The sequence below is a fragment of the Psammomys obesus genome, unplaced genomic scaffold (genome assembly GCF_907164565.1).
Source record: "Psammomys obesus unplaced genomic scaffold, mPsaObe1.curated_primary_1811, whole genome shotgun sequence".
NCBI lineage: Eukaryota > Metazoa > Chordata > Mammalia > Rodentia > Muridae > Psammomys > Psammomys obesus.
In genome coordinates, this window is record NW_026593286.1 from 3,936,272 (window position 1) to 3,960,512 (window position 24,241).

A 24,241-nucleotide genomic window follows, 5' to 3' on the forward strand; every position below is an offset into this window, starting at 1 on the left:
GCATTTACTGAGCTACCTCACTGGTCCATAATATATTTTCATAAAACTATTATCTACCTGAACACAGGACCACATATGTGGGTCCTTATTTTAAATGAACTTCCAACATATAAAAAATTTTGTATGAATGCTTGATATGAAAAACAGGGCCTCATTTCCTATTTTCACTATACTTTGAAAATGTCCCAGTTCAAAATGGAAGCCTTAGTTCACTAACTTCCATTTGAAAAAAAAAAAAAAAATTACCCACAAAAAGTGTATGTAAGAGAATCCATTGTTAAGACACACTCCTGTTCCAAAACTCCACTTAGTATTTTTCAAAGGAAACTAATCCATAAAGACAGATTTAGCACTAGCCATTCACAGAGATCAAGCACATAGGAGAGTCTCACACGCATGAATGATAAACAATAGCCTCATGCATAGTCACGGGCAGGGGAGAGGTGCACACCTAAAAATACCTTGGAAATGCTCAAGGACTATGAAGAATCTTCTGGCCACATCCTTTCAGATCATGGAACTCAAAGACGACAATTTCTCCTTCTCTCCAAAGGGACCCCATCACAATAGCAAGGTAGGAGGCAGCTTCAAAGCCACAAAATTTCTATGAGGAATAATTTTGTTTCCCGAGACAGCTGACAGAATTCCAGTGCTGCTCTCACAAGAGCCTTCCCGAAGGACACTTGTCCATGTACATGCTCCTTCCTGACCCTGGGCCATCAAGGGAAGAAGGCGGCCAGCAAAAAGCATCTAATGGTGACTGAGGCCACAGTGCCAGTTGGGAGACTGTTTGCCCCAAAGGATGCTTCATTGGGTCTGGGTAATTATGCCACTCCTGGTAGCTGGTGGAACCTGGCTGGATTCAGCGGCAGCACATTTTCTCTACAACAGTACAATGGCAGGCTCGTTCCTGCACTTCGGCGGGGTAAAGCTCTTCATTCTGTCCGATAATGTGACCAGCATCCAACCATGGTGGGCAAAAGTCCAACATCAGCCCAGGGGGATAGGTTATTGTAATATAAATCAAAACAGCAGAGAATCCCAGCGAATCATGAATATGCCTTTGGCCCCCTTGACTGAATCCATCTTGACCGACTTACTCTACTGAGTGTCACACTGCAAGAAAGGTTCAAGTGAGTATCACCCACGTTAGCCTGTGCTAGAGGAATGCTTTTGAGAAGACGTGTCTCTGCAGGAACTGCAGGCGTCTCTGAGGGCAGGGCACATTTCATTGAGGCAGTTGCGAGGGTAGGCTGGTGTCCTTTGCTAGCAGAGGACTTCAGTGTTTAAATACTGGCAGAGCAGTGGGTCAAGCTTGGCACCTGTGAGGCCTCCAGGAATGCTCACCACAGTGGTGTTTGGCTAGCCTGGACATCGTTAAGTCTTCAGACTGGTATTGGATAAGCTCTCTAGAAAAGGCACAGCGTAAGGAAGAACTGACTTAGGAACAGCGGGCTCTTATGGTGGAGGGGGCCAGGCCTTACCCGTTATTTGACTTAAGGGGACACTCCAGGGTCCCACTGGAGGCACCTCGTGTCCACCATGCATTTTAAGGACTTCTGATTTGTAAGCATCCATACAGGCAGGCCTGCTTAGAAATCTCCTGTTTCCACAACTCTCTGTGACTCGGTTTCTCAGAAGCCCCCCTTCCATTCCTGCCCCACAAGGCACTTTACAGCACCCTCTCTGGATCCAACTTGCAGGATGGGCAGGACTATCCTCGACCCTATCTGACACTGAGCTATGTCCAGAAGACAATGCAGCTTCTCCCATTAGAGGCCAGGTCTCCACCAAATATCCTGAGTGGCTGACGGCGATCAGCACACTTCCCCTCACTTGCTCTGGGTGCAGGGCTGGTTGCTTTAGCGTGCTGGTCTCTATGGCCAGTTTTCCTGCCTTGTGGGATCACTGTGAGGTTTAAGCCGAAATGACACGAACAAGGCTTAAATAAGCGCTGCAGCTCTTAATAAATGGACGCCCTCAATACACTTGCCCACCGATCCTGCCTCTTCCGCTTTACACAGCTATTTCTTGAGCTCAAGGTGCTATTCCCAACCTTAGATAGCGGCTCTGACACGAGAAGCCATTAGGGGTGACTGTGAATCAATTTTTCACTTTACAGTATGGGGGGGAATTCCTTAAAATGCTGACATTTTCTACTTTTCTCTTCCCTCCTCTCTTTGGTGGGGGAGGCATGTATCTGGCAGTCAGACATTTTTATTGCAGAACGCTGTCTGGAAAAGATGCAAAGTAAAACCTGCTAAAATGCAAGGGCAGAAACCCCCCACAAAACTAAGGGGGAAAACAAAAGGCCCCTTCCCTTTGCTTATTGAGTTCAGAGGCATAACAGGCTGCACCCTGCAGCAAACGGGGAGCTACACTAATTTTAAAGCCATAAAACGCTATCAAGTGCCCTGCGGGGCAGGAGGCTCTGAAGCTAGTGGCACCTAAATAAGACATGGTTCATTTACTTCGTAGCTTAGCCTAATGTAATCATCAGCGGTTTCTTAGCCTAGAGTTGTTAACAGGCAAGTAGCCGGCGCAGAGGCAGGCCTCCCAGCCACCGAGGGGGCCGCAGCTAGATTGCTGTTGATTAGAAAATTTTTCAGTTTTGACAAGCACTTAATGAACATAAATCGCACCTTGATTGGTTTCCTTTCGGGGCCACGGGCACACCTGAGCAGGAGGGATGGGGCCTCGGCAGCGCCACCCCGCCCTGCCCTGTGATACCCCAGCAATAAGCCGGCAATCAGGTTATGAGCCATAGAAGAAAATATTTATAAAATAGAATAATGAAATTCAATTTCTCAGAAGAAGACGGAGAACATTTGCTACCCCCCTCGGCCATCCTCTCCCACTGAGACCTCGGTGGTGACTGTCACCACAGGAAAACATAGGGTTTTGATTTATCTGCCTTTCTGGGGAATTTCTGGCCACAATTTGTAACACTAAAAGGCCAAAAAAAAAAAAAAAAAAAAAACACAGGAAAAAAAAATGATACAAATTGGGTACAAAGGATGGCTACCACTATGTGAACTGTCATTTGGGATACTGATAAGTCAGTGTCTCCTGGACTCTTCTAGAAGACCCATGAGCCACACAGTGGAGTCGGTGTTTACACACACTCTCTCTCTCTCTCTCTCACACACACACCCTCTTCGTTTTACTAAACCAAGCAAAAAGACAGTTTCCAGTCTCAGGAACTAGCTCAGCTGGGGTCTCAGACATCTGTGGTTTGGTTTTCACATGACTGGCTGGTCTTCCTCTTTTGGCCATTTGCATTTACTTTCTCTGATGTATGCCCGTGTTCATAACTGTGGGCTCACACAAGCCATGGTATGTGTGTGGAGGTTAACCTCGGCTATAGCTTACCTACCCCCCTTGAGGAAGAAAGTTTCTTCTTGTTCTTGAGGGCATTACATCAGGTCAGTGGCTCAAGTGCTTTGGAAAGCCTACTGTGTCTGCTTCCATCTCACGCAAGAAGCCCTGGATCACAGATATGGGCTACAGATGTGGCTTACAGATATGGGCTACTGTCCCCAGGATTCAAACACAGGTCCTCCACTGCAAAGAAAGTACTTTATCTGCTGAGTCATCTCCTTAACCTTACTGTTATTTTAAAATCTTAAACGCTGCCCACGACCTGGAGTAGCGTAAAATAAATACATTCTTTGGTCAAAAGGAAGCTTTGACAGAGACTCTGTGTGTGTGAGGGAGCCTGGGTCTCCCTGTTTCCTGTGCGAAGCTGGGGATGCCCTGAGAGCATGGGCAGTCATTGTCAAAGTCATTCCGTGAGTGCGACACAGCAACTTAAATGCTTTTACAAGCAATATGGGAGAATGAAAAAAAAAAAAAAAAAAACATTTACCAGGTCACCCAGAGCACAGGTAGGAGGCCTCCCTGTCCTGTGGGAGACCGTATGACCTTGTAAGAGCTGGAGAGGAGATTCTGAATGGCCAATAGGCTTATCAAACCTCCATGATTTACTGCACTCATGAGGGAGTCTGGAGAATGTGAGCTTCTCTCAGGCAGGGCTCTGGGAGGCTGGGTGGCTTCCACTACAGCCATTTCTATAGGCCTCCCACAGGTAGGCTTTAAAGCTGAGGATCTCCAGCTCCAAGGAGTCACTTCCGGGACCTTCCCTCCACCGCACTTACGCAACAGTCAGGCTCCCCAGAGCCCGAATGCAGGACCTCAATATGCTCTGTCCCTACCACGATGCATCCCTCAGCCTTGAAAAGGAGAGGCAGTGCACCTCATGCTATGAGAGTGTCAAGGAGGCTGCATGAGTCTGCCTACGAGGTCCTGGAGATGGTAGCAGAGGATGGAGATGCAAACAGAGGAATCTAAGAGGAGGACTGGGAAGCAGTGTCCAACAGAGACTGAATTTTCGTTTGGAAAGAAGAGAAAGTTCTAGAGATGAGTAGCACAATGGTGGCACGAGAGCCTCAACACTGCTGAGATCCCTTTTCTCTTCTTGTTGATACTAGGGACCAATACTAGGGCCCAGCTTGAGACTCGGACACATCAGCCAAGCCCTCCACCCCTGGGTGCCCTAACAGTGGCCAGGGCGGCATGTTTGTTGTGTGTATCTTACTACAATTAAAAAGAAAAGGAAAAGAAAAAGAGAAGTGCCTTCTAGCTCCTCTACATCAATCATTCCCCCATAGAATAGTCTGCACAGGGCTGTGGCGTTAAAGCATCACTGGGTGGACTCTTCTCCTACGACCTCAAGAACTCTAGTCCTGCAGACTTCAGAGCAGGCCAAACACATGGCTGCATCCTGTGCCCGCTGCCCATACACCCATCCATCCATCCATCCATCCATCCATCCATCCATCCATCCATCCATCCAGCCTCACCTTCTCCACACCACTTGCTCACTCAGCCACCCATCCCTCCACCATCTGATCATCTCTACCTGCCAGTTGCCAGTCTATCCACCCACCCATCTGCCAAATCATCTCCTTTCCCATGTACCTGTCCCTTTTCCCATTTATCCAACCCCCTCTACCCACCTACCACTTGACCTACTCCACCCGCCCAGGATGCCACCCTCAAGGCAGCAGAGAGCTTGTCTGCTGTTGTAACGTCTGAAGAAACTACATGGAGAAAAAAAAAAGTTTTTTAAAAATCCTGAGAATTCCAAAGAGAGAAAAAGCCAACACAGAAATGACGCTCTTCTCTGGATAGCTGACGGCTCCTGACAATTCATACCAAAGCTTTACCCTGAGAAAACTAGGCAGAAATGGGGCCTTCAAGTGACTGCTGACATGTTCACATAAGAAAGAGGATGACTGTCTGTCTCACAATTGTAATCTGGGCCTGAGGGCATGGCCATGCATCATGGTGGGACCAACATGGCAGGGGGAATGGTCATTGCATGGCACTGTGAAGCAAAGAGAGAATACAGAGCTGAGGGCCGATGTCCCTTCCAGGGCCTGCTCCCAATAACCCAGGTTTTCTGTTTGTTTGGTTATTTGTTTGTTTTCAATTAGGCCTCACCCCTTAGAGGTTCCGCCTCTTCCCAGTAGAGTTCCAAGGTTGGAGACGACATCTTCAACATGGCTTTTAGGAGACTCTCAGCAGAGCACCAAATGTCACCTGCAGTGACAGCATTCATGTGTCAAGGGCCTTGATGGGACACCCACCATGGCTCATAGTCAGGCCTCTGCAAGGACGCTGGATGGCACGTGTTTCAGTGAGAACACGGGCTTTTGTACACCCAAAGGTGGGCCTCCACGAGCCTGACCCCACGGACGCTCTCTTGAGACCGAGCAAAGCCACATGCTCTTTCTGCTTCCTGCTGCCCACTGAAACCCGAAAGAAGTCTAAGTTGTGTCTGGCATTTAGAAACCCATTCCTGTTCCAAAACGGGTGTCTCAGACCAGAACAATACTGATTGTTGGCAGTGCAAGCCCAACCTTTGATCTTCCATCCGAAGATCAAACTGTAACATCCGAAGCTAGCTGAGTAGGCTCTTGGTACGGTAGAATTTTCAGATGGTGAGACACTGTGTGTGTTCTCCACACCCCACTAAGTGTGTTCTCCACACCCCACTCCACAGTGGATCACACTGTGCACATATTGTAGCCAAAGAGCCACACGGTAAGGTTTAGAACCCAGGCCATCTTGGACCAGGGACCCTACAAAGCCATAAAACCTTGATACCCAGTGTGGCCACACTCACGGCAATGCAGGCCCCAGGCAATGGGCAATGCTTGTGTGGAACACCAGCCAGAGCGGTGGCAGACAGTGCAGAGCCACACTGCTCAAGCCGTGAAGACGCAAGATGAAAAGAATCATAAGATAAGTGACACCAACGGAAGCAGTATGCCACCAACATGACTCACCGACTATGCTCATGTCCAAGGCACAGGAAGGCTAGACATTTCCTGTCAAATGGCTTTCCATGTGGGAACAGGAATAAGGTCCTTTGACTGAGAGGGGAGCTGTTCTGGTTTCTGCATGGTGCTGAAACAGCCATCCAAGGGCTTTGAGTGTAACTGCATGCTTTCCACTGCAGGAAGGAGAAGTTCCATGCTGGCAGATGTGGGATACAGGAGGGTGAGACAATCAGAGAGCCCACCTCCTCCAACCTCTAGTCTCCCTGTGATAAATAGGCAGGGTGCACCGCCTGCAGGGGGCGCTGTAGGAGCAGCTGCTTGCTAAGGCAGGCTCTTTCCCTGGAAAGACGTCTTTCATAAGACCTGGTTAGGAGTCATCTCAGATCCCTTCCTAATGTTGTATCAGTCAAGCAGCTTTCTGTGTGCCTGTGAAATCTGGAGCTATTAAAATCTGCATTCTGATGACAATTTCCAACGTAACTGACTAATGACTCAGAAAAGCACCGAACTCAAGGTTCACAGTACATGTAACCATCCCTTGCCATAACCAGAGAGCCCAACCACCCAATCCCTAACGGGTCTATAGAGTGAAAAGCGTCCCTTCTAGCTAGAGCCTAGTTCCAGTTCTGTGTATCAGGGAAGAAAAATCAGGGCTGACATAGTTTCAAGAGGGTACCAGAAGGAATCTGAAGAGGGGGAAGGCAATTCATACACACTAGGCTGGTGCGCTGCACAGGGAAGGGCCGGGCATAGCTGCAAGGCCCCTTGCAAGGCAGGCAAAACTGGGCCTTACTGCAGCATGCTTTCTTGGACAGGCTCCCACAATGTGAGGCCTGTGGTTGGCGGGCTCACTCTTACAGGCCCGCTCAGGAAGCCCACCACACCGAGCCACTCCAAGGGGAGGATCGTCAGCTGTGCAAGTGGCTGCTCCCAGACACAGAAGATGAATAGGAGGCCTGGCTGCACTGCGGAGCCCCAGGGCAAAGGCTCTTTCTCATTACCCCTCCATTTTCTCCATCACGGTGCTCCCTACGGCTCATATTTAAGTCCACAGAGAGGGAACCCAAGGATCTCACAACACACGGCCCTGCACCCACTCCAACAGGATCCATCATGAGCCTTAATTCCATGAGACCCGCATGTATTCTCTTCCTCAGGACAGCTAAAACGCTTTGGGCCTTAGAGTTCTTAGAGATGAGTTATTTAAAAAAATTTTTTTAATTATTATTTTATCTCATGTGCAAAAGTGTTTTGCCTGCGTGTGGAACTGTGCGCCACATCCCTAACAATGCCAGAAGGTGTTGGGTCCCCTAAAACTTGCGTTAGAGAGGTTTTGAGTTAAGAGCCTCTGGAAGAACAGCCAGCGCTCTTGAAGCCGAGCTTTTCTCCAGTCCCAGGATGGGTATTGTTATTATTAATCATCACCATTATTATTATTTAGAAAGAGAAACCACAAAAGAACAAGTCATTGAGTCAGCAGTCCAAGGAGCCAACAGGTTTCTGAATGGAAAATCCACAGTGCCACCAGACTGGCCCTTGGTTGCTTTAGCTGTGTTTAAATGCCTGGAGTTGTCATGACACAAGCCCCCACAGAGGTGGGCGGTCAGTCCTGCAGCAGGACAGAGACTGCCCATGATCCCCTGCGACATCCAGCCCTTTGCCCAGGACTCCTTCAGTCCTGAGAAAGCCGGGGCACCGTATTCCCTGTAAAACCATCCATTTTTACTTTGGTTGGACATTCTTTCTGCTACCTGATCTTGGTTCTCGGTTTTGTTCGTGCGGTTAGCAGCTGAGAAAGGGAGGATCTGGATGGGGGTTCCACTTAGGCACAACAAGTAACCAAGCAGCCCCCTGGAGCTTTAGTCTCAGAGTGGGCTTTTCTTCGGGTATCCGAAATAGCTTTTCATTTTCCTCACTTTGATTGAAATTTCTGTATCCCACACCCCAAAAAACTGGAAGCCACCCCGAGGGCAGTATCTCCAAACTTCCTACCCAGTGAGTGACTCTCTGGGTTTCCAGAAAAGACAGCTGGCAGCCACACTTAATGACACAATAGAGAGCAATTGTGGCCAGTGTAGGGTCTGGACTTCAGTACACATCTTCCAACTTCTACACAGGCCAAGCAGCTATGGCCAGCACAGACCCGCTGCTGAACATGCTATATGGGGCATTCCCAAGCTGGCCTCTGGCTTCATCTGCAGGCCCCATGGGGTCCTGTGTCTATGGTGGGTACCTGTAGGCACCAGTTTGTGAAATACTTTTTTTCTTTTTGTTTTTAAAGAAATAGAAGTCTGCCATTACATCCTTCTCCTGAGTTTCTGCCCTCCTTCCCTTTCCACATACAAAGCAAGGAGGAACAGGGCCTGGACTGCCCCAGCCTTGGGGAAAACTAAGATTGGTAGTGGAATGGAAGGGCAAGGCTACGGCGAAGGTTCTACTGGACAGGAGTGTTCTTCCAGTGACAGCAACTAGGCTTCGAAACAGGAAACTGAGTGGTTAGTTTCCTTCCCTCTATCCATGGGGACAGAGGTGATAAGGTTTAGCCTGGGCTAAATACAGGGCAGAGAAAAGTGGCCCACCAGCCAGACTTTAGTTGTTATTGGTCACCAAGTCCCAGCTTTGTTCTCTCAGGCACATGAAGCACCAGGGGTGATAACGAGTGGCCTTTGGTCTCTGACAGGATCTGAGGATGAACAAGACACAAGGCAGGGCAGCCTTCCTTGTAGACTGGGCCGCTCTAGGGGTAGGAAGGGCCCAGAAAGGCTCAGCGCTGTTATGTGTGCTTAGGGATGAAATAAGCTGCAAAAGCACCAAGTCCTCAGCAGCCACGTTCTGGAAAAGGCATGGGCCCTGTCACAGTTCCTCCAGGAACAGACATTCTGCCATCACGGCCACCTGGGGAACCAAATCTATTCTTAAGATAAACTAGAGATAGATAGAGATAGAGAAGGTTCCACATCTGACAAAGATCATCTATCCACACATGAACACAATGGCACTGTAGAACATATAAGAACCTATGAATGCATCTATATGTATCTTGTACCCATAGATGTACGTACACACACAGACACCCTGGCACACAGACAGACACACATACACAAACACAATTTAAGACGGAACTGTATACCAATATACCCATTGTCACACTGAACACAACATACAGAACGTCCAGCTCAGCCCGACCCATCTCAGCCCCGCACAGGATGAGCTTGTATCAGCTTTCACTTGGGCACTCATCTAAGACAGGCTCTGCTTCGTGGTCACAAGCTCGCTACCTTCAGTGCTCTTCTGAGAACGGTAGTGAAAATGGCATGACGGCTGTGCTGGAATGTTCTCACACTGCTGTCCGTCAAAACATCCTGCACGGGACCACTGTAAGTCAGACACTGCCTGCAGATTGGTGGGTAGTATCATGGCGGCACCCTCGCTAGCATTATAAGCTGGCCAGGGATGGGGACTGAAGCAGGTGCTTTCCAGTGTGATTCTGAAAGGTACAGCTGTAGCTATGAGCCAACGGGGAGAAGTAGTTACACCAGCTACAAACCACAGGATAGACAGTAGGTGTCACCAAGCATTCTGGGGGAAAAAGATGTTTTAAAAAGGTGAATGCTTTTGAGTGTGCAGGGGTAAGGCCTCTTGCCAAAGGCTTTTTAAGGAGATAAATGTGTGCATGGGTCCTAGTAGTCTGAAATGTTTGCTCTAGCCAGTAATGCCACAGAGACCCTTCAGCTCTGCAAACTGATTACCAGGCGCCTGTCTTAGGGAAACAGGAAAGGACCACAGAGACATCAGGAGAAGGCCCATTCAGGGTCACTTTAATTTGCCAAATGTTTTTACTGTGTTTTGCAATACTGGTGAACTACCCAGACTACGTTACATCCATGCAGTAGGATAGTGGAATGCTACATAAACATCAAAATGGCCCTGTATTAGCTGTCATGGAAAAATGAGTGTGGCCTATCACTGGGGAGGTGAACAGGCTGTGCTCATGTCTGTGGAAGCACCAAGCCCACGGGCACAGAAACACAGCCGACCATACTCCGGGCACTGACAACCATCCAGTAAGCTTCTTTAACTTTTTGTTAACAACTGCAATTTCTGAAGTATTTCAATTTTTAAGAACGTTAACAGGTCTCGAGTGGAGTGGCAAAAGTCCAATGACTAATGGTGTAGATTCTGATTCTCAACCTGTGCAGGAGTTCACGGAACCAATATAAATGGTCTGTCCTTAAAAGCACTCACTGTGGATGGAATGAGCAGATGCCTGCCAGAACAAAACTCAGTCCACGTTCAGAACGTAACAGAAGTCAGGAAGGTAACACATCCTAAGGACAAGCAGTTCCTCCACCCTCTGAGCTGGCACTAGTACCTCAGCATGAAAACTATGGCAAGTGACATAGAGGCTTGGCTTTGTTCTCAGCTGCTCAGACCTAGGCTTTGGAATGAAATTCAACTGTTGTGGTTTAGGTTTTCACAGGCACCCTCTTGCTTACTCCACTTTGCCACTCATTTGAAACTCTACTTCATATACACTGTAATCCACTATAGAATCGAGAGCCCTAGGTTAACAGACGAAGGGGATGGGAGAGCAAGACACCCAGGCTAGGGGACTCTGAGGAACTTACAGCATCACACACACCTCAGGAGAGCTAGTACCTCTGTCCTCTGCACACAAGGGCAAAGGGCTGGCCTTGGCTCTGCCACCGCCTCTACCCCATGTTCAGGCCAGTGGGCGCCACTACCCGCACCATGAAGCTGTACTCACATGTAAACTGGGGTGGTAGGTCAGCACACCGTTGTCGCACAGGGTGACATACTTCTTTTTCCACTCTTTGTTTAGTGATTTGCCACTTCGCTTCAGCAGCATGCCCTGCAGGAGGGAGAAGAGCCAGATGTAAGGTCCCGTGTAAGTGGAGAAGGGGAACAAGATACAAAAGGATTCAGAACAATGTAAACCTTCTTTTAGATTTGCATTTTTAGAGGAGATTATCCTTGCTTTCAGATCTACTTTGGGTTTTTCCTCTCTTTCATAGTCAACATTATAGGTGATATGACTGAGGATCTACTGTTGATTGACAGCTGCAGCTGACATCCTGTCTGTCCATCAAACTTCCCACAGAGCTGAGTCACAGAGAGTGGGAAATGCCTGATGGAAGATGCTTTGATTCTTTGCTTGTTTTTTGTGGTACTGGGAACTGAACCAAAGCCTTGCATCGCCGAGGAAAGTGCTCTCCCATGCCCCATACACCCCATGTGCCAGCCCCAGCCCCAGCCCCAGGAGTAACATTTGAAACGGAACCTGAGTCGCCTTTCTGAGGAGAATGCATCAATGATCTTCTCACCATAATTTTAAAAACACGACGACCTCATGTTACAATTTCTTTTCAGAATTTTAATTTATTCAGACTGAAATTCCATTTGCAAACTTTCCTAACAACCCTGGGTGGGTAAGCAGTGTGCAATTCACCTCAATCCATTTCTAATCAAGTCCCATTAAGATTTCTGGGAAAGCTTTCAGCTTTCCAAACTAACCCATTTTGGAAGTCACTTGTGGCCTAGCCTTCCCTGGATGGCTGCTGCAGACGTGTTCCTGGTCTAAGTGCCAACTCCTGGCAAATCTTGCATCTGTTCACAGGCTTTCCTGAGTGAGGACGATGGATGGGTGATCCTGAATGGGAGTCAGGCAAATGACCCAGCCTCGGGCTCCCCCTCTTCCTCAGCTGTAGCTTTCACACCAGGTCTGCACACTCCTGCATGTGTGCAGCGAGGACACGTCTTGTCCATAACAAACTACCACAATTATAATAACGGCCGAGAAGGTGTATGCCTCATACTAGCAAATTCAGCCAGACTTAGGAAGCAGAGGGTTACAGGCCCTCAAATACTTCTTGGCCCCTTGGAGACGCAGAGGCAGCCTCCACTGCCTTCCTGATGCTTCTCTTCCCCAGGAATCTCAGTGTGGGAGAAAAGCAGGTCAGTCTACACATGTGGCAGTCACCAACACTGTGAGAGTATTGCTATCTTTCCTAAGATCATAAACAAGATTCAAATCCCAGCATGGGGATCTCTCTGGTCCATTAGTACCTGCTACTGGAAGATCTGAACAACCCACAAAGAAACCTTTGGAAGGTCACTGCTCTGCAAGATTTTATCATGTAAAGAAAGCATATGGCAAAAAGTGACACACGAATAAATGTTTATGCTGCAGACTAAGGCAACAGGAGTTTCCCTGTGTGGTACAGACAGGAGACTGAGTCAGGCCCATGGACAAAATAATCAACCAACATCCTTCAAGCCCTCACATTCCGCTAAGAGTGGCAGCTCCCATTCTTAACCCAGCAACACAAAGCCACACCCACAGGGGCCCACATTTTCCCATCATCCGCTTCAGATGGAATTTCAACAATACAGAGGGGCTGGGGTCACTGCAATGTCACTGGAAGATTAGGGCTGCTGCAGGCTTCAGAAGGCCATGTTCCTTCCTGCTCAGGCAAGCACCAGCAGATGTCTAACATGACTCCTTTGGGAGGCTCATGGGCACTTTCATGAGCCAGCCCTATGCTCCTAATTATCCTTCCACCAGTGAAGGCTACAGACAAAAAGGGGAGAAACTGGCCAGTCTGGAGGCGTGTGGAGAGGCCCTCTCAGTTATCTGGGAAACTAAAAGAAGTGATGCTTTTTAAAAAGACGTTTTAAAACCATTCATTTATTTAATCTATGTATTCCACGGTATGTGTGTGTGTGCTCGTGTGCGCGCACATGTGTGTGTACAATTTGCAATAATTAGTTCTCTCCTTTTACCATGTGGGTTCCAGGGACAGAACTCAGGTCATCAGACTTGGCAGCAAGCGTCTTTACTTGCTGAGCCATTTTGCTGGCTCCAGGCTGATCTATTTTGTTGGCAGGGAAATTATGTCACTACGGAGAAAAACATGAATGTTGACAGTCCTGAATTCTACTGCTCCATGGAGGACACTGCTGCCTGACTCAGTCGTCCTAGCTCAACCCTGAAAGAGTCGGCAGACCTGAAGAAGACTGACTTGCCCAAGGACCACTGCCCGCCTACCTTGGTTCCACTGACTTAATTATGTATCCTACTTCTGCCCTTCAAGGTTATAGGTGGGACAGAGAGCCCCCACCTTCCTGTTCACGTGACCTGGCTGTGGCCAGCAGGGCCTCAACGATGGTCTCCTCCTTCCATGGCCTGAGCACTGGCCTAGCACCTGGACTCCTTGAGCACTGACATGCCCACTCTCTCTTGCTCACCATGGACCACAGGTCAGAGGCAGCAAAGCCAAGGAATACACGGCTCCCCTGTAGATAAGACCACACAGGCAAAGGCATGAGTAACTACTGTGAAGTAACAGGCCTCCTGCTCCTGCGGTTACACTGGCCTGTGAATTCTCTAGTTCTCAGCCACAGTGAACAAGCTGTTCTCACAGCAAACACTCAGCATGCCAGGTGCCACTGCCAGAGGGGTGCAGCACAGAAACAGAGGGTAAGGCCAGCCCTGTGGTGTCCAGATGTCCTCTTGGTACAAGAAACACTGGACTTGCCCCAGAAAGCTCCTTAGCTGAAAATATTGTCAATATCTCAGATTTTTGCACAGAACACAAATCAGTTTATCCTGTCTGGAAGTTGCCTGCAGGTGGGTTTTCTGTTTGAGACTTCTAGACAACAGTCCGGGCTATACCAGATACTGTCTTCTTAGAGCCTGAAAGCAAATATGGAACACCTAGAGACAGGTGATGGAATGCTGGGCCACAGGCTGCACAAGAGAACTGCAGATAACACACATCAGCAGCTTCCTTGGATAGACCAGGTCTACAGCACAAAGCCCTGGAAAAGGGCACCAGCACGTGACTGGCCAAGTGGGGCACCCCTGTGGCCACATCTTAGCTCACACAGGGCTGTTACTCAAAGGTCTAACAAACACGGTCCATTTCTGCTGTGAGCGTCACCAGGCCTGGAGGTTCTAATATGTGAAATGCATATTGTGACCACTTTCCAGCCAACAGACACAGAAGCAGAAGCAAGGTTATGCATGGTACAATGAGTCGAAAAGTGGCCTGAATTAGAAAAGACTTAAAACAAAGAGTGACCTCCTTCCTGGCAGCTACACATAGAGGCTGGAAGACATGATGTGGGCTCCTTCCATCTCAGGTCCAAAATGTGTGCCTGGACCCAGGGTTGTCTTGCAGCAATCCAGTTTTCAACAAGCCCCAGTGTCTTTTTTGGGCCCATGCCAACAACAGCTGTTCCCCTAAACAGTTTCCACTTCATAAGGCCATGCTCATTTGATGGGGCATAATTAGAGTCATCAATGGACCCCAAGTGAGGGTAGCTGGGTCTTACATGATTCAAACATGTTTTCTTCTCCTTTCTCGAGTTCACACAGTGATAATCACCATCTCAGACTAAAGAGCCAGAAGGTAAACCACAGAGCTCTCTATCTGCTGGGAGAGCATGTTGCACAGTCTCTGTTTATGCTCCACTATGACATGGAGTGGTCAGGGAGGCCCAGTGTGGACAGAGCCTGTGTGGGTGGAGAGTTCCGCACTCTGCCAGCCAGCCTGAACTCTCACCCATCTGACAACCAAGAGAAAGTGGCAAGCTACACAAACAGTTCATTTTCAAATTTCAGAGGACACAAAGCCGGTCCCGCCAGCTAGGAGATGACAGAGGCCTGAAGGCTCCTGGCTGTCTAGACACAGGCGGGCGGCTCCCGTCAGCGCGTGCAAATGGCCCTTATGATTCTAAGTCTCTTTGAGAGGCTGTAACCTAGGGCGAAACTGCACAGCAGAACGTCAAGATGCATCCTTTGTCCATCTTTCAGATGCCAATCTGGTACACGTGAAGACAATCCTTGCTTTAGACGGTCCTTGCCGACCAGCATAGTCATCCATTTGAGAATGCTTCATTTCACTGTCAGGGGCTGCGGCATTCATTTGGATATTGTTAAGTTTCGGGACAATACTGGGCTTCACTCAAGAGACCAGTTTGCTCCCTGCATGTGAAATCATTAGTTTAGAGAAAGCCAGAGCCTGCAACACTAGCCTGCAGAAAGGTTGTGCGCGCTTGTCCACTGTGGAAGTCCATCCTTCACGTTGACTCTGGGCTCCTAGTTGACTCACTTCAAGCAATGGCACCCAGGGAATGGACACTGTTCCCATACATTTAAAGCCAGTGAGGGGGCTGGGGAGATGGTTCAGTAGTTAAGAGCGACTGTACATCTTTCAGAGGCCCCGAGTTTAGTTCCCAGCACTCCCATGGGATGCTCACAGTCCTCTGTGATTCTGGTTCTGAATCTGACTTCCTGCTCTGGCTTCTGTTGGCACTCACACTTATGTGCACACAATCACACTTACACACACACATCATTTCTTTAAGAGTAAATAAAAACAAAAACCAACACTTCTAGCTTTGTAGAGCTGTCTGTGACTCCGCTTTCTCCTCAACCACGATGTCACAAGAAATGACAAAATGACTGTTCTCTCAGATCAGTCATTTCCAAAATGGATAATGCAAATTGGCACCCCGTATCACTGTGTATGGAAAACAAATACCTCATGGCACTGTTGTGGACACTGTCAGCCTGAAAACCAGCAGGACTCAGGGATGCTAGTGGAACTCTAAGGACAAGGATGCAGTGTCCTCTGAGGCTAAGCAAGGGGGCCAGGGCACAGGCCAACAGAACCTTCAGTAAACCCACAGCCCAAACGCTATGTAAAATTCCACCACGATTCTGTGCACACGGCAGTGAGATCTTCACACTGTATGCTGAAAGCGCTGTTGACCCTAAATATGGGGAGAATAAAGAAGTCAACTGAGTTTCCGAGCAGAGAAGTAGAGGAGAGAGTCTCCAGTACAAACACCACTGCATCCATCACAAAATAGTTCCCTGGTGCTTCTCCTACCAGTGGAGAGCTCTGGAGGAAGACCTGGCCTTAGGGCCTATATCAAATGCAGACAACAATGGCAGGCTAAGGCCTGGAATGAACGAGGGTCTTATGCAAGGTGTGGCAGTCTGATCCTTTCTTTAGAACTTTGGGAAAATTCAACAGCCTGTCAGTTGCCTTTTGTGTGGAGCTGGTGCTACAGACAAGTTTTCATGCCATGGAATAGACTACATCTTGATACAATAAAGGCCATCAAGAGTTTTAAAAGAAAAAAAGATTGTACAACCTTAAACTAAAATGCTAGAAGGTTTGGAATAAAGCCTGGTTCCTGGACCCTGACTCTAGGCATGGCAGGAAGGAATCAGGATGAGCTGGCCACACAGTAGCTAATGCAGGCCATTTCCTGAGGAAGAAATAAGAAACAAGGATTCCCTGTGTCCATGGCAGGGTATGTTAGGAACTGGTACTGACTGAACTTCAGACTCCTCATGGGCCAGTTATTGTCACTTGTGCCTCATCCCTCCACACCTTTTTAGAATGTAGAGACCTGATGCATTTCTGTCACTGTATGGGATGTGGGTATAATCCAGCTCATCTCCTGAATCCCCTGCCTCAGACAGCAAGGACTGGTCCCAGGACTTCATCCATGTGTGCCTGTGTAGGGGAACACATCATGGACTTCCAGTCTGAAGGCCCCCAAAACTTGAGACTGTGGGGATCCAGGGATAGGCTGTAGGAGTGTAGACTGAAGCCAGAAGACTTCAAAGAAGACTTGTGAAAATCCTGCCCTGGTGGTGTTCAGAGCCATATGGCCAATGGTTAATTTAACTAGTAGAAGGTGGTGGGGATTATCCGTGCTCAGCCTCAGCTGGAAAGAGCCAGACAAATCCAGCTTTAATGCCCCAAGGGATGTCAAGACTGTCCTGCTACAAAAGTCAGTGGGAAGGGGAGGCCCTGAGACTGCCTGAGGGGAGCACTAGGTACCTAAAGGATGTCTGCCATTGCCTTCGTGCTCACCTCTGATCCCTCCTTTGCTGATGCTCTGAACACGTCAGTGAAGAAAGCTGGCACTCTAGCCCCAGAGGTACCTGTGGTACACTGAAGAGCCCCTGTTCCCAGAACCCCAAGAATCTGATAAACAACAAGCCACTGTTATTTTAAATCACTAGGATTTGGTCCAATTACCTAGCACCAGATAGCCAAACACCAGGCAGTGACAGATCCAGGCACCCTGGTCTCCGCTCACAGCCTGGAGGCTTTGTTGCTTCCCTGGGAACCACTTTCGTACTAGACCAACTCTAAGGCTCCTGCACGTCTATGTTCGCTTAAGAAATTTAAGGGCTTTGTGACAGCTCGCATTATTCCTTGCAAGTAGCCAGTGTGGATCTAATTGTTCCACCTGATTCACTGACACACTGCAAAGACTGGTTACATGACCTTCAACCCCAAACATCAAGGTCTTAGAGGAAAGGATGCCTGGCTTTTTGCTCAGGTATCCTCCATGGCACAGCAGCCAGAGGCAGGACTGTCTACCACCCGCAAACTCTTTATTCGTCATGTGCATGCAGCTAGTCCCAAGAGGTCACTGAAAGCCAAAAGCAATGTTAAGTGTACAAGCTTTAAATAACTTACTAAGTTAATGTAATAAATGTAAGTGTGATCTGAAATCCATCACTCACTGCTTGCCGCAGCCCCAAGCTGTGATAAAACACCACTCATAAATTTATATTAAAACTCTGCTCGATAGCAATTATTTACCAACAAAGATTTATTGACTGCATTAGAGTCTGGGGGTCTTTCCCAGTCAAATCAGTCTTTGAGTCTCAGGGGCTGAAAGGTGCTGGTCTCCACTCAGAGGATTGTCACGACAAAAAGGAAACAGTGATGGCTGGGCTCCACCATGGCAGCAGAGCACCAGCTGAGACACGGCCAAGCGCGTAAAGACCAGATGAGCAGCCAGCTCGGCCAGCCCAAGTCCCTTCATCTTGGCATCATGGCCTGTACCTCGTTTTACATACATCTGAGCCATCCATGTGTCTGGTTTAAGAAAAGCATGTGTGAGATTTAGCAGGGACTGAAAATGAGCTGCTGTGTATCTGACTTTTTCTTTTTTTCTCAGAATCAAGGGTAAAAGGTAACAGTTTGCCAGAAATGTGTGTGTGTGTGTGGGGGTTCTACTTATGCAAAACCAGGTGAAGTTTACTGGATGTACTTACCACTACTTACTACAGGCCCAGCTATTCAGGAGGCTGAAGCGTCAAGGCAACATAGGGAATCCCTGGGGTGCACAATGAAACAACTCTCAGAAACAAATCAAAACATCTTAACAGTCTCTCCCAACACACAGCATGCTCAAAAAGCATACTGATGCTAACTGATGCTAACACTCTGTAAAACCCTGGCCAGCATGCACCAGCCAGTGGACCGAGTCTGAGGTTCCTACTCTGCTTGTAAACACGGTTTTATCAGAACATTATCACTATATCCTGTACAGGGGAGATAAGCAATTAAGGATTGATATCTGTTCCAGTTTCTTACGATAAAACTCTTAGCAAAACCAGCTTTGGAAGGATTTACATCAGCTCACAGGTTACAGCCCATCATTGAGGGAAGTCAGAAGCTCAGGCATGAATCTAGTGGCAGGAATTGAGGCAGAGACCACTGAGAAATGTTGCTATGGGCTTGTTCAGCTTGGTTTCTTAAACAACACCCTAGGACCACAGGTCCAGGGGTAGTATACCCACTGTGGGCTGGGACTTCCTACATCAAACATTAATCAAGAACACGTCCCACAGACTTGCCTACAGGCCAATGTGAAGGAGGCATTTTCTCTCAGATTTCTGGCAGTGAGACACCTCTCCAGCCCAGAAAGCACTTTTCTCAACCGAAGTTCCCTCTTCTCAGAAATGTCTGAGTTCCTGTCAAACTAACGAAAACGAACATATACAGTCTCACAAGCTACAGGGCCGATCTGCTTTCAGGTCTTTTCCAGAGAGGCTGGTTGACACCTGCCACAGGGCAGAAAAGACAGAAAGAGCCCAGCAGGCATCTTACTCAAAACTGTAAAACTCCATCCTTTCTCTTTTTGCTTCCTTCCCCACTGCTAGCATCCTACCTGTTCCTTGGCTTCTACCTGGAGCTGCAGGGTCCCAGGCTCTGCACTTCACAGTTTCTGCTTACACAGCAGAGACATCTTTAGCTAGACCTCCTGGTCCAGATGTGGGAATCTGGACCCTCAGCTTCCCAGAATGCAAATGTTGACAGGACCTTCTGCGAAGCAATTATATCAAGGTAAGGCCACCATGTGGGGGAGGGGCTCTAGCGAATACAACAGATGTCCCTATGAGGAGAGCAAAGAGGAACAAGGCGGCCATCTACAGACCAAGGGAGAGGCCTCATGGGAAACCACTCCCCGTACCTTGACACCTGACGGCCAGCCTTCAGAGCAGTGAGGAAAACCTATTTACGCACAAGCCTGGGACATCTGCATGTTGGCTTCAAGGGATCAGCACACAGGCATACGGACGGGCCAAGCAGTGTTCCGGGACAGGAGACACAGTGAGCACTAGTCATGGGAGGTGGCACACGTCTCTCATGACACACAAATATGGGCTGCACACTGTGCCTTCAGTCTCTCTCCCGCAAGGAGCCACACGGGCTGGGGTGTCTCGGCGGATCATGCCAGCCCACTCTACAAGACATGCGGCATGTCTCCTTGTGGACCTGGCTCTGCTTCCAGATTCTCATTTCAAGCACCTTGCAGGGTGTAGGGTCAGACACTGACTGGTACCTTGCAGAGTGTAGGGAGGAGAGACACGTGGCAGAAATGTCCAGATTACCGATTCACCATGGATCGACACAGCTTGCCATTCAAGGTACCACTGCTCTTAGCCGCCAAAGCGAATCAATTAACAGAGGAATCATTAGCTGGGTACAGGGAAACAATCCCAATTACCTGGCATTTCCACATCCCCCTGAGAGGAAAACTTCTGGAAGATCACTTACAAAGCATTAAAATGTACCTTTTGGTGGATGACGGGCAGCAGACCTAAGCTCCGCCTCCTTCTAAATCAGTTCAACTTTCTATCTAGTTTAGAGTGTTTCCATAGAAACAGCAGGATGCCTCCAAAACTGCTCTCTCTCTCTCTCTCTCTCTCTCTGATACTGCACAAGCAGAGGCCTCTTCCCCAGCCTGCCCTGTGCAGGGCCTGGTGGGGGAGGGGAAATGCAGGGATTATTCTAGATCTTTAACCGGCTCCCTGGTGACCCCCCCCCTCCCTGTTCTGGTTAGTAGTATTTCTGTCATTCTGCCAGGTTGTCGGGTACAAAGGGTTACACTTTAATTGAGCTGTCAGCATCTCCAACCGTCCTGTAAGGGCCCGATTATGCACGGCGGGGTTAGCGACACACTGCTTATTGTGGATGCCCTATTTGCGAAACCCAAACCTGCACCACACACAGGTCAGCTCACCCGGGCGACCTTCCTGTCATTAGCCGCGTCTATTCCTACCTCACTGCTGAGAAAATCACACGGCATGGGCTTCAAAGCGCAGGCTGGGACTGGATTCGACCAGGAGCTAATCACCCACAAATCCAGCTCAAATGGCAACAATTGGCTAAACTGCTCCCCTCTCCAGAGCTCAGCAGTAATTTGGGATCATAAAGAAAAGAATTATTCAGCTAACTGCCCTGAAATGCATGCTTTGTGACCGACACACTTCACATTTTAATAATGATGGACAGAGAATCCAATTTAATACAGTCACCCAAATAACAAGACCAGGCATCAGGGCCATGGGGATGGGGGTGGGGACAAATTTCCTGCACTCCCTCCCTGAGGGCGGGGGGTTGGGGGAAACAACCTGACCATGAGTATTGCTGGCACTAGGCCTGCCTACTGTCATGGATGCTCAGTCTAACTCAAATGTGAATGGCGAGAAGAAGGAAAAAGAGGAGTGAGAGGGAAAGAGAAGGGGAGGGTGGAGGAGTGGGAGAAAGAGAACACCAGCAGAGAAACTATTATAAGTTCAATGTAAAAGCAAAGTCCTCAAGAAAACCCAAAACCATGTCATCTAGGACACACCACCTTCCCCCCAGGCCTGGCAGACCCCATCTTGACTTTGGCAGTAATATCTTCATTGGTTGTGTTGTTTTCCTCCCCCTGTGTTCCACTGGTCCCTGATGGGATACACTACAGTTGCTGGTTTCTGCAGTGGCTGCTCTTCCATGTTAAGTGGCGTGGGATACGGGAACCCTTTGTCACCTCCCTGCATAGCTACTCCTCCTGCTCTGACAAGAGCCACAAGTGCAACCAGAGGCTCTTATAGTAGTCTACAGAGAGACCCCGTTCCTCCTGATGCTACAGAAAACTACACTTAGCATCTCTGCCCTGCTGGCTTATGAGGCCCATGAATGCACCCAGCCAGTCCTGCACAAGGCTACAGTCAAGCCCCTGGCAGGATAGCAGGGGTTTTGCAAAGATGCTAACGACTTACCAGCTGCAACGGCCGTGGCACGGCAGAGAGGAAGTCTGCAAAACCAACAACAAAATCCTGCTGCTGCTTTATTCCAGCCATGACCCCTGAGCACCACCAGCACTGCAGGTATCACAGGCGCACAGCGACAGCCTATCGATTCCCGTGGGAACGGGTAGTCTGTGCGCTCGGGCCCCACCTGTTAGGAGTCAAAAGCTAATGTGGCAGGTGCGTTATGGGGTTGATTTTTATATCTGCATAATGCTCTTGGTGTCTGCTGCAGGCAGTCGGTCCTTTGTCCACAGCCCATGCTTTCAAACATGTAATGTTCTTAGAATACACCCTATGCTAGCCTTCTCCACGACTCTAGCTCTCGGAGTTTGTTGTCAGGCTGCCTCTGGGAAGCTGCCACTCGTGTGTCTCAGAGCCCATTGCTCTTCACATCACAATCATCCCCCGGGAGGCTTCAACCTCCCCCACACTGCCTGTCTCCACTGTGACGACCCTTCCCTGACTCGGGCTTTGCTTGGGCATGGCTGCAGAGTGTTTGTTGGAAAATGTCTTAATTACTTTTCCTGCTGCTGTGATAAAATACCCCAACAATAGCAACTTACAGCAGAGGAAGGGTTCGATCTGGCCTGAAATTCAAGGCTATGGGGTAAGTGCAGGGAGGCCAGAGTGGCCTGAGTATGAGGCAGCTGGCGGCACTGCATCGCTATCAGGGAGCAGAGGGAATGGCGCCGCCCACAGTGGGCGTGTCTTCCCACCTCCATGCATATAATCTGTAACCCCCCACAGGCATGCCCAGAGTCTCCCAAGTGATGCTAGCCTCCCCCAAGATGACTATAACATTAACTATCACCCGGCATAAGCTGTACCCAAGCACTTGCAAAGCTTCTGTGTCTAAGAGAGGCACCTTACACCTCCTCCCAGACAGCCTCAGCTTAAAGACTGCTTGCTGAAGACATGCTCCGTCTGATATTGCCACCACACGTTGAAACAATAGGGACAGAGTGTGTGTTGGGTCCTATGGGAGCTGGACTACATGGGACTGCAGAGGCTCAGCAGGACAACGGTCGCTTTACAAGCTGACTCCTGTGTTAAGTAAGACATACCATCAACATTAGTTTCATTTATTTTTTTCTAAAACCCCTGTAAACAGTAAGTGGACTAAACACTGCTCTACTCCATGCTTCGGCTTGGACAGCATTAGCCCAGTGTTCGGCCTTCATCTCTAAGTTACTGGCTTTCTAGGCAAACCCATTCTTTACTAATTCTACACACTGGAAGCCTTGCAAAACTATTTGGAAGTGCGTGATGAATGACTGAAGGCTTAGAACCATTGCCACGAGTGGGGGATAAGCACTGAGGTTGGAGAATAGGAGCACTAGGGGAGAAAGGCTCAACTCACACTGTTTGTAGGCTCCACATATACCACAATAAACACACAGACATACACATGGCACCAAGCCAATGAATATACCCCAACATATAGACACACACAGCACAACACAAACACACCACCACCACAATAAACACATACATACACACACACACCACTACAATAGACAGACACACACACACTCACCACCGCCTCCTCCTACAGGGCTGTAAGAAGTACACATATGGCAATCTAACCAGACACGCAGTCTCCCAAAATGGGTCCACTGTGTGCAGCCCAAGTATACTCCCTAATAGTGTCTGAAGGGCTCTGAAGCAGGGCCCACCCTCAGGACTCTCACACCTCCTGTGGAAGGTGAGCTGCGTACACAGTAGACAGAGGCAATTTAACCAGACACAGAGGACTGGGTGGGCGAACCTGTCAGGAAAGGGGCTGGCCTCCTTTCCTGGCAGAGCATGGAATAAGATGTGCTCAGACCAAGCACCACAGGTCAGCACATATGTAAAACCTTAAAGCAGGATGGCCAGAAAGTGCAGGGCTTCAGCTGGCTCTGAGTCTCCGCCCATCCTCATGGAAGACAGGACTGGCAGGTCAGAAGCATGCTCGCAGCATAGCAGGCAGCCTGCTATGTGCTACAATCAGCAAAGAAGGGCCCTGCTCCGGGCAAGGAGGGGAAGGCCAGGTCTAGGAAACCCCGAGTTGCCCTGAGCTGTGGCACCGCTATTCCTGTATCCCACCATTAGCAGGCTGTGACAGCCAGGTCAAGCACTGTGGCCAACAGTGCTCAGTGATGTCTCACGCATTAGAAGTGGAAAACACACTGGATCTGATGGTGGCCGCACTCCTGGCTGTGTGTTCACGGAGCTACGGGGGGACACTGAGGCACACCAACTCTGAGTCCCCCACTTCTACTGCATTCACTTTCCCAGAGGACACATTCCTCTGACAAAAGGAAAAGGCACAGATACAGGCAGCAGGGACTCTCAGGAGCAGGGTCTTTGACAGCCTCTACCTGTTAGAGGACACTGCAGGGTCTTCTCAATTAGCTTCATGCGGAAACGCCAGCAAGCTGGAGATCACAGCTGAACAGGCTTGAGTACAGTCAGAATCATCTCC

The 24,241-nt window shown here is 48.9% G+C and overlaps 1 protein-coding gene across 6 annotated transcripts in view; it reads right to left on the reverse strand.

Annotated features, from left to right (window-relative positions):
• Agap1 (ArfGAP with GTPase domain, ankyrin repeat and PH domain 1) overlaps positions 1 to 24,241 on the reverse strand; it is a 431,455-nt gene that overhangs the window by 161,633 nt on the left and 245,581 nt on the right. For all 6 annotated transcript variants that reach the window (XM_055616997.1, XM_055616996.1, XM_055616995.1 and 3 more), the window contains exon 10: positions 11,116 to 11,220. In XM_055616997.1, the coding sequence (XP_055472972.1) occupies positions 11,116 to 11,220 (105 nt within the window). The remainder of the gene's footprint in view (positions 1 to 11,115; positions 11,221 to 24,241) is intronic.